We start from the raw sequence: 10444 nt of genomic DNA, 5'->3' as shown, positions 1-10444 counted from the left end.
CACTGTCTCAGATAGAGACAGTGGGCGAGGGTAGATGTAGAGGGCTAAGGACAAGAATATGTTAAACATCACCAAGATTGTGCCCACAAAACATTAGAGAGTAACGATGTTCAATCCTATGCAGAGACTTTGCATCTGGTGAAGGGAATCAGGTTGGATTTGATGAAGAAAGCTGGAGAGGGAGGAGAGATCTAGGTAAGGGCAATGAGGGGCTGGTTGTCCATGTTGTGTGGTCCTCCTTTGAAGCTAATATCATCATCTACTTTGTAAGTACAGGTGCATTTGGGACTGAAGCCGCTTCCAGGCTCTTCTTAATCCAGGGTTGTTCTGAATCAGTAAAACTGAGTGGCCAGCTGGGTAGGAAGGCAGGATGATTCTAAGCAAAATACTCCAGAAAAAACTGGCATTGACTATGTTGGACAAGTACACAAACAGAGCAGCTGCATTTGAAATGTAGAGTAAGAGAAAGCAGCTGGTTTCTTTGATGGCCCGCATGTGAGACTCTGTGCTGAGGTCTCTGGAGCCAGTGACACAGTTTCTCATGTGCAGGGTGTGTTTCCTGAGAGAGAAAATCAGCAGAGTGGCTGCTGCAACGTCCATGATCAGAGGAGGGAGGATTCCCAAACTGAATAAAAAAGCAACACTGACCACATTGATCTCAACGAAGTACCTTTTTATTGTGAAGTTGGAGATGTTGAAACTTATAGAATTGTTGTTATACACAATGTAGGTGTCCTTGCAGAAGAACATGCTGGAGCTGAATGAAATAAACACCGAGAGCCACAGAAGCCAGGGCATTAATTCAGAAATTCTCCATTTTAGCTTGAGGAATAGGGGGTAAGAAAAATTGGCAATCTTCACAAAGTGGAAGAAGCTAAGCAAAGCAGCGAACCAGAGGCCACAATAATTAAAGAAAATGAAACTTACTCTGAAGATACTATAGGAAACACTGTTGTAAAAAAAAACTTTGAATGTGGAGAAGGTTGTTTCTACCAAGATGATGGTTTGGAAGCCTATTCTGGATGTACTCAGGAGAAGCAGAATCCTAGTATTTATGGAAATTGCCTTTTTCTGAACCCAAGAGACCACATTCACAGCCATGATGATCCCATTTGCAATGATACCAATGATGCACTGCGTGGCTACAACTGTCAAAATTAAGATGGCAAATGGTAGCACATTGTGTTCCCAGTAGTTGCTGGATTGAGCCATCCTGGGTGGTTCCTCTTTGGAGCCTGGAGGAAAATGTGTCCCTGACATTCAACAAGCAGGTCTTTGTCAGCTCCTATGATTTATGTCATAGGAGGAAGAAGCTCATATACGATTCCCAAACACACTCAATTTGTTTATTCAAGAATTCTTAATTGTAAATATGGAGATGCAAATGATAGAATTATTTGGTTTCAAGTCCTTTCCCTAGATCTGGACATGCTTATGTTTGGTCAAGACTCCCAGGGAAGCACTTTGTATGGCCTCAACATTTCAACATCATAAATCACTAACATGGTATTGAGAACCATGCTTTTTTTATTTTTATTTTTATTTTTTATTTTTATTGTTTTGTTTTTCGAGACAGAGTTTCTCTGTGTAGCTTTGGCGCCTTTCCTGGAACTCACTCTGTAGTCCAGGCTGGCCTCGAACTCACAGAGATCCACCTGCCTCTGCCTCCCAAGTGCTGGGATTAACCTGGCTAGAACCATGTTTTTGACAGCTTCAGTTTAAGTATTTAATATAGTATTTAATGAGTTTTCACTTGTGAATTCAGGGAAGTCAGGAACTAAAGATCTCTATGTGAATATACAGAGATAGTTTGAAGTGACTGAATTTATTAAAATTCAAGACTTATACATGTATATATGTATTTATAGTATTTTGAATACAGATTTCATGTTTTATGCTAGGAAATATCCCAACAAAAAACAATAAACATGTATACCTACACACACACACACACACACACACACACACACACACACACATGCACACACACACCACCATACTTAAACATTGTGCATTTCTATTATATCCATTTTTCAGACAAGAAAATTGAGTCATACAGAGGTTTAAAAACCTGTCCAAAGCACACAGCTTAAGAATAAGAGATTTGGTATTCAAATCAAAGTCACTTGACCCCACAGCTCATTTTTTTAAAAAAATATTTTGTAATTTCATACGAGTACAATATTTACATAATTTCCTACTCCCTTTCCCGACTCCAAATTCTCCCATGTGTTCTACACCCTCTTAAATTTGTGACCTCTTCTTTATCAGAGAACGTGCGCGCGCGCGCGCGCGCGCGCGCGCGCACACACACACACACACACACACACACACACACACACACACACACTCCCTACCAAGTCCATTTAGTGTTGTTTTTATGTACCTGTGTTTAGGGCTGACCGGTTGAAAGTGATTAACCTGGATAACATATCAGGAGGCTCGTCTCCGTAGAAAACCTCTGAGCAGCCATTGGCTGTTTGTAGCTTTTCATCTAAGGATGGGACCCTGTGAAATTTCCCCTTCTGTATTGTCATGTTAACTCTATTGTCATGTCATTATACAGCTCCTCCTCCTCCTCTTCCTTTTGGTATTTCAAGACAGGACTTCTCTGTGTAGCCCTGGCTGTCCTGGATATTACTCTGTACACTAGGCTGGCCTTGGACTCAGATCTGCCGGCCTCTGTCTCCCTAGTGTGGAGATTAAAGGTGTGCACTGCCATGCCTGGCTTCATTATGCTGTCTTGTTCAGGCTGCCTATTGAAGTTTCATGGGTGAAGGTTTCCTGTAAGGCACTATCTCAGCAAGTAAGTACCTGGGCCCTCTGACTCAGTTTCTCCTCACCCTCTGAGATGATCCCTGAACCATAGGTATAGGGGCCATGCTGTAGATGTACTAGTTGAGGCTCACACCCGCCAGAGCACATTCTTGCTCACTGTGCAGACTCTTGTGTGTGTCAGAGGTTCAGTGGATATTTGACTCAACTGTGCCATTTCTGGTAGTCTTTTATGATATCCTAACCACTTAAAAGGAGTCACTAGAAGAAGACACATTTGTGTTTGTGAGGATGTTAAAATCTTGACAGATCCCTCGATTTTGAAAAGTACTTGTTTGCTGTTTATAAAGTTAAGGTTAACACTTTTCCTTGTTTCTTTCAAGAAGACACTACTTTTTAAATGAGGTCTTCTCATTCATTTTGAGAATATTTATTTCTCTCTGTGTTCCATGTGTGTGCAGCTTCCCATGGAGAACAGAAGAGTGGGCCGCATGGCCTGGTACTGTAGTTATAGATGGTTGTGATCCAGCTGACATGTGTCCGTGGAGCCAAACTTGGGTCCACTGGAGAAGCAATAGCACTCTTTTTTTTTAAAAAATTATTTTATAATTTAATTTAATTTTACATATCAGCCATGGATTCCCTTGTCCTCCCCCCTCCCCCCCCCACCTTTCCCCCAGCCCACCCCCCATTCCCATCTCCCCCAGGGCAAAGAATCCCCTGAGGATTGAGTTCAACTTGGTAGATTCAGTCCAGGCAGGTCCAGTCCCCTCCTCCCAGGCTGAGCCAAGTGTTCCTGCATAGGCCCCAGGTTCCAAACAGCCAGCTCATGCACTGAGGACAGGTCCCGGTCCCACTGCCTGGATGCCTCCCAAACAGATCAAGGTAATCAACTGTCTCACTTATCTAGGGGGCATGATCTAGTTGGGGGCTCCTCAGCTATTGGTTCATAGTTCATATGTTTCCATTCGTTTGGCTATTTGTCTCTGTGCTTTTTCCAATCTTGGTCTCAACAATTCTCGTTCATAAAAACCCTCCTCTTTCTTGCCAATTGGACTCCTGGAGCTCCACCTGGGGCCTGGCTGTGGATCTCTGCATCCGGTTCCCTCAGTCATTGGATGAGGTTTCTAGCATGACAATGAGGGTGTTGGGCATCCTATCACCAGAGTAGGTCAGTTCGGGCTTTCTCTGGACCATTGCCAGTAGTCTATTGTGGAGGTATCTTTGTGGATTTCTGTGGACCTCTCTAGCACTTTGCTTCTTCCTATTCTCATGTGGTCTTCATTTATCATGGTCTCTTATTCCTTGTTCTCCCTCTCTGTTCTTGATCCAGCTGGGATCTCCCACTCCCCTAAGCTCTCTTTCCCTCAACCCTTGCCCTAAACAGAGAATTCTCAACAGAGGAAGCTCAAATGGCTGAAAGATATTTAGGGAGTTGCTCAACATCCCTAATCATCAGGGAAATGCAAATCAAAATGATTCTGAGATACCACCTTACACCTGTCAGAATGGCTAAGATCAAAAACACTGAAGACAGCTTATGCTGGAGAGGATGTGGAGCTAGGGGAACTCTCCTCCACTGCTGGTGGGAATGCAAGCTTGTACAGCCACTTTGGAAATCAATATGGTGCTTTCTTAGAAACTTGGGAATCAGTCTCCCCCAAGACCCAGCTATACCACTCTTGGGCATATACCCAAGGAATGCTCAATCATACCACAAGGGCACTTGCTCAGCTATGTTCATAGCAACATTGTTTGTAATAGCCAGAACCTGTAAACAACCTAGATGCCCTTCAACTGAAGAATGAATAAATAAAACGTGGTACATATACACAATGAAATACTACTCAGCAGAGAAAAGCAATGACGTCATGAGGTTTGCAGGCAAATGAATGGATCTAGAAAAAATCATCCTGAGTGAGGTAACCCAGACTCAGAAAGACAAACATGGTATGTACTCACTCATAGGAGGATACTAGATGTAAAACAAAGATGACTATACTGCTACTCACAACACCAGGGAGGCTACCTAGAAAACAGGACCCTAAGAAAGGCACAGGGATCGCCCAATGACAGAGAAATGGAAGAGATCTACATGAACAACCTGGACGTGAGTGGGGGTAATGAAGGGCAAGGGTCAAGGCAATAGCACTCTTAACCTTTGAGCCATCTCTCCAGCCTCAAGGCAGAACTTTCCTTATGGAATAAATTACTGAGGTAACTCATTTCTTCAATTATACATGGGTGATTACACACATATACACACTCCTTCCATTTTGTACATTTGCCACATTTTTGTAGCAAAAAAGACTTGAGGTGAAAGTTCCATAGCTACTTTACAAGGTAGGCTAACAAATATTCATTGAAATTTAGGATATTAAAATGAAACTAGATGGAAATGAATCAGGAGAGTTGTTTCTGAGTCTAACATGGAAGCACAACGCCATACAACAATAGACAGATTGTGTGTTCAAAGTGAGTTAACTTTGTGTCAGTGTGTGTTACCCTAAACACTGATAAGAAAGCAATTCTAATGAGGAAGTTGGTGGGTGACAGGCCTACAAAAGTCTTGGTAAGATTTGAGTTTTTCATTACTCAAGGCTTCTTTTTCAAATGACAAAAACCTATGAAGGCTTTTTAGTTTGATTATTTTATATGTTAGTCATACTTAAACCTTTGTTATTAAAATTTTTTTTTCTTGAGACAGGGTCTCTCTACATATAGTCTTGACTGTCCTGGAGCTCACTTGGCTGGCCGCGAACTCACAGTGATCTGCCTTCCTCTGCTTCCTGAGTGCTGGGATTCCAGGCCAGTGCCACTATGCCTAGTCTTTTCTTTCATTTTTATTTTATGTGTGGGTGTTCTGCCTGCATGTGCACACAGTGCCCCTGGAAGCCAGAAGAGGGGGTTGAACCCACTGGAACTGGAGTTACTGAGTGGCCATGTGGGTGCTAGAAATCAAACCTGTGTCCTCTGGAAGAACATCAAGTGCTTTTAACCACTGAGCCATCTCTCCATTAAATCTCTGTTCTGGAGTTCCGATTGCCTCCCTCTGCACTCTGGTGGTTTCTGCTGTGGTGGTATTTTACTTATACTGAAATGTGATTTTAATTGTATGTTAATAAATAAAGTTGTCTGGGGGTCAGAGCTATTAGAGTCATAGCAAGTGCGTGGCGGCGGTGGCGCACGCCTTAAGGACCTGGAGGGCGGTACATTCAGGCAGTGATGAGGCAGTCACATGTTTGGGTTTACAACCAATGAGAAGGCAGAACAGGAAGACTTTAAAGACAGACACACAGGAAGTAGGCCCTTTTCGGAGAGCTCTCTTGGCTGAAGAGGGTCGCTGAAGCAGGAAGGGTGAGGCTCTTAGCTCTGACCTCTTGGCTTTCTTCTCTGAATTGGCTCTGTGTTTCTTATTTAATAAGACGGTTGGTTACATCTACATTCTGCCCTCTGCACATGTGGACTCCTCAGTGGCTTTCTCTTTTGTCCACTGATCCACACTTCCAAGGGAGGGTAAATGGTCACGATCTCTCAATCCAAGGCTTCCCTCATTGTTTTCTTCATCTTTCTCTCATGTCACACTTGGTTACTAGCCCAGTGCCCATATCTAGAACACAGGATATAGGTACTTGATGGGTCAATAAATACCTCCTCATGACCTTCTACTCATGGACACTATCTTTAATAAAATGTATGAGAAGAAGCAACACTCACATCTTCCTTCCAGACTAAAATGTTTGAAGGTCTTTAGCCTAAGTTCAGTGTGGGGAAAAGGAACAGTGAGGTGGAGTGAGGACAAAATACATTTTGTGTTGCTCTTAGCTTCAGATTCAAGATGGTGGCATCTGAATACAATTTCTTTGTAAGCTATTAGATATTTGGTTGAGAATTCAAGGACATTGGATAAATTGGAAAATAGATAATTGAGGGGAAAGATACTAGAAGTATCTTTTAGAATTATAATATATTTTTAGAAAGATATTAATAAACTCAATTTGTCAGGGTTTTATTTAGATTTTGCATTTATATAGTCAGTGAGATTTATTTATCTTTACCATTTTTATTTATTCTTTGAAAATGCACGGAGCTGGAGAGGTGGCTCAGAGGTTAAGAGCACTAGCTGCTCTTCCAGAGGTCCTGAGTTCAATTCCCAGCAACCACATAGTGGCTCACAGCCATCGGTAATGAGATCTGGTGCCCTCTTCTGGTCTGTAGTCATACATGCAGGCAGAACACTGTATGCATAATAAATAAATCTTAAAAAAAAAAAAAAAGAAAATGCACACAGACACAATGTTTCTTGATATAGTCATCCCTACTCCTCCCCCCCTTCATCTAGGCTCATGTGAAGTTTCTTGTGTTGTAATTTTTGTGAAGTTATAATAATTCATAAAATCCATTGAGCACCTTTCTTGTGATTCTCTGAAGTTGTTCAATTTTTTAAAAGAGCCTATTTTCCTTGAAGATTCTGTAAACTTCACATAGGTAATTGTATGCTCTTTTCCTTTTAGATAGTTGGCGAGACACAGGAGATGTTTGATATAAATTAAATTTCTTTAATAGTGGTTTGCTATATTAGCTTGTCATTTTTGAGAAATCATTTAAATTATTTACATTTTCCAGAAAAAAAATCTTATTTCATACAGAGTTTCAACTCTCTTTGGCAGAAAATTACTCATAGGAGTTTGGAATAAATCACTGCTAGAGCTGTAGCTAGTGTGAGCTTTTGTTTCCTGATATTGTTTATTCAATGTGTCTTTCCTTATTGTTTTCTAATTAGGCTTTTGTGCAGTATCTAGATTGCTTCCAGGTCCTGGCTATTATGAATAATGCTTCTATGAACATAGTTGAGCAAGTGTCTTTGTGGTATGATTGAGCATCCCTTGGGTATACACCCAAGAGTGAGTGGTATCATTGGATATTGAGGTAGATTGATTCCCAATTTTCTGAGAAACTGCCATACTGATTTGCAAAGTGGCTGTACAAGTTTGCACTCCTACCAAGAGTGGAGGAGTGTTTCTCTTGCTCTGCATCCTCTCCAACATAAGCTGTCCTCAGTGTTTTTGATCTTAGCCATTCTGACAGGTGTAAGATGGTATCTCAAAGTCATTTTGATTTGCATTTCCCTGATGTCTAAGGATGCTGGGCAATTCCTTAAATGTCTTTCAGCCATTTGGGATTCTTCTGTTGAGAATTCTCTGTGTAGATCTGTAGCCCATTTTTTAAATTGGATTGTTTGGTATTTTGCTGTCTACTTTTTAAGTTCTTTATATATTTTGGAGATCAGCCCTCTGTCAGATGTGGGATTGGTGAAGATCTTTTTCCATTCTGTAGGCTGTCGTTTTGTGTTATTTACTTTGTCCTTTACCTTACAGAAGTTTCTCAGTTTCAGGAGGTCCCATTTATTTATTGTTGCTCTCAGTGTCTGGGCTACTGATGTTATATTTAGGAAGTAGTCTCCTGTGCCAGTGCACTCTAGGCTACTTTCTATTTTCTCCTCTATCAGGTTCAGTATAGCTGGATTTCTGTTGAGGTCTTTAATTCATTTGAACTTGAGTTTTGTGCATGGTAACAGATATGGATCTATTTACAGTCTTCTACATGTTGACATCCAGTTATGCAAGTACCATTTGTTGTTGAAGATGCTTTCTTTTTTCCAATGTACAGTTTTGGCTTCTTTGTCAAAAATCAGGTGTTCATAGGTGTGTGGATTAATGTGAGGATCTTTAGTTTGATTCCATTGGCCCACATGTTGGTTTTTATGCCAATACCAAGCTGTTTTTATTACTGTAACTCTATAGTAGAGCTTCATGCCTCCAGAAGTTGCTTGATTGTAAAGGATTTTTTAGATATTCTAGGTTTTCTGTTTTTTCATATGATATTGAGTATTTTTTTGAGGTCTGTGAAGAATTGTGTTGTGATTTTGATGGGGGAATTGCATTGAATCTGTAGATTGCTTTTGATAAGATTGTCATTTTTATTATGTTGGTTCTACCTATCCATGAGCATGGGAGATGTTTCCATTTTTTTTGATATCTTCTATTTCTTTCTTCAAGGACTTAAAGTTCTTGTCATACAGGTCTTCCACTTGTTTAGTTAGAGTTACCCCAAGATATTTTATATTATTTGTGACTATTGTAAAGGGTGATGTTTCTCTGATTTCTTTCTTGGTCCATTTATCATTCGTGTATGGGAGGGCTATTGATTTTTTTTTAAATCTTGTATCCTGCCACATTACTGAAGGTGTCTGTCAGTTGTAGGAGTTCCATGGTAGAATCTTTGGGATCACTTATGTAGACTTGTAGTGGTAGCCATTTCTGCTTTGACCTGGAAGTACAACCCCCTTTGAGGCTTCGGTAACTGTCACACCTATAAGGCGGAGCCAAGAGAGCTGGCCCCTCTGGATCTCGGGTCTTCAGGGGTCCTCTCTCCACTCTGCCTTGTAAGTGTGACAGTTACTGAAGCCTCAAAGGGGGTGGTACTTTCAGGTCAAAGCTGGAACTTTGTTGCTGGAGAGTTTCTCTCTAGCTCCCACCAAGCCCTGGCAGTCCCGTAGCCCACTTATAAAATAAACATACAGACGCTTACATTATTTAAACTGTTTGGCCTAATGGCTCAGGCTTCTTGTAATCTAGTTCCTATATCTTAAATTAACCCATTTCTATTAATCTATACCTTGCCATGTGGCTCATGGCTTACTGGTGCCTTACATCTCGCTTTTCATGGCGGCAGCTGGCTGCGTCTCTCCTCTCTGCCTTTCTGTTTCCCCAGTTCTCCTCTCTGGTAGTCCCACCCATATTTCCTGCCTGGCTACTGGACAATCAGAGTTTTATTTATCAGTCAATCATCCACAGCATAGACTATCATATCATCTGCAAATAGTGAAAGTTTGACTTCTTCCTTTCCAATTTGTATCTTCACGATCTCCTTTTGCTGTCTTATTGCTCTAGCCAGAACTTTGAGTACTGTATTGAATAGATATGGGGAGAGTAGACAGACTTTTCTTGTTCCTGATTTTAGTGGAATCACTTTGAGTTTCTCTTCATTTAATTTGATGTTGACTGTTGGCTTGCTGTAAATTGCCTTTATTATGTTTATGTATGTTCCTTGTATTCCTGATCTCCCCAAGACCTTTATCATGAAGGGGTATTGGGTTTTGTTGAAGGCTTTTTCAACATCTAATGAGATGACCATGTATTTTTTTTTTCTTTCAGTTTGTTTATATGATGGATTACATTGTCAGATTTTTGTATGTTGAATCATCCCTACGTCTCTGGGATGGAGCCTACTTGATCATGGTGGATGATTTTTTTGATGTGGAGAACCTGGAATTTAAATTAAAAAATATAAATATACTCATTTACTCTAAGTCATATACCCTTACCCCTGTAAAATTAGCTGTGTATACTTCTTTTGTAATTTGTTTACAACTGCTTTGCCAATTCCTTTGTTATTTCCCTTTCAGATTTTTTTGAATAAGCTAAAACAGTTGCTTATTCATACACTTTTATAAGCATACAGTCCATGTCAGGCACTCACACTGGCTATAGAAAGAAAACATGCATCCTGTCCCTAAGAAACACTAATGATAAGTTTGACAGCTGCATGGGCTGTTTCTTCTTGGTGGTGTAGGATCTGCTGTGTGTTGAGTAGGTCTTTGTTTCAG

At 40.7% G+C, this 10444-nt stretch overlaps 1 protein-coding gene across 1 annotated transcript; it reads right to left on the bottom strand.

Moving 5' to 3' along the window:
- Window positions 1–255: 255 nt before the first annotated feature.
- On the bottom strand, window positions 256–1212 carry Tas2r39 (taste 2 receptor member 39). Its single transcript, XM_052719921.1, has one exon. It carries the CDS (start codon window positions 1210–1212, stop codon window positions 256–258), a length of 957 nt encoding a protein of 318 aa, XP_052575881.1.
- Window positions 1213–10444: the final 9232 nt, after the last annotated feature.

The sequence above is a fragment of the Peromyscus californicus genome, unplaced genomic scaffold (assembly GCF_007827085.1).
Source record: "Peromyscus californicus insignis strain IS unplaced genomic scaffold, ASM782708v3 Scaffold_6__1_contigs__length_162567912, whole genome shotgun sequence".
Classification (NCBI taxonomy): Eukaryota; Metazoa; Chordata; class Mammalia; order Rodentia; family Cricetidae; genus Peromyscus; species Peromyscus californicus.
Note: the sequence above shows the minus strand (reverse complement) of the source record. Positions and strands in the feature narration are given on the sequence as shown.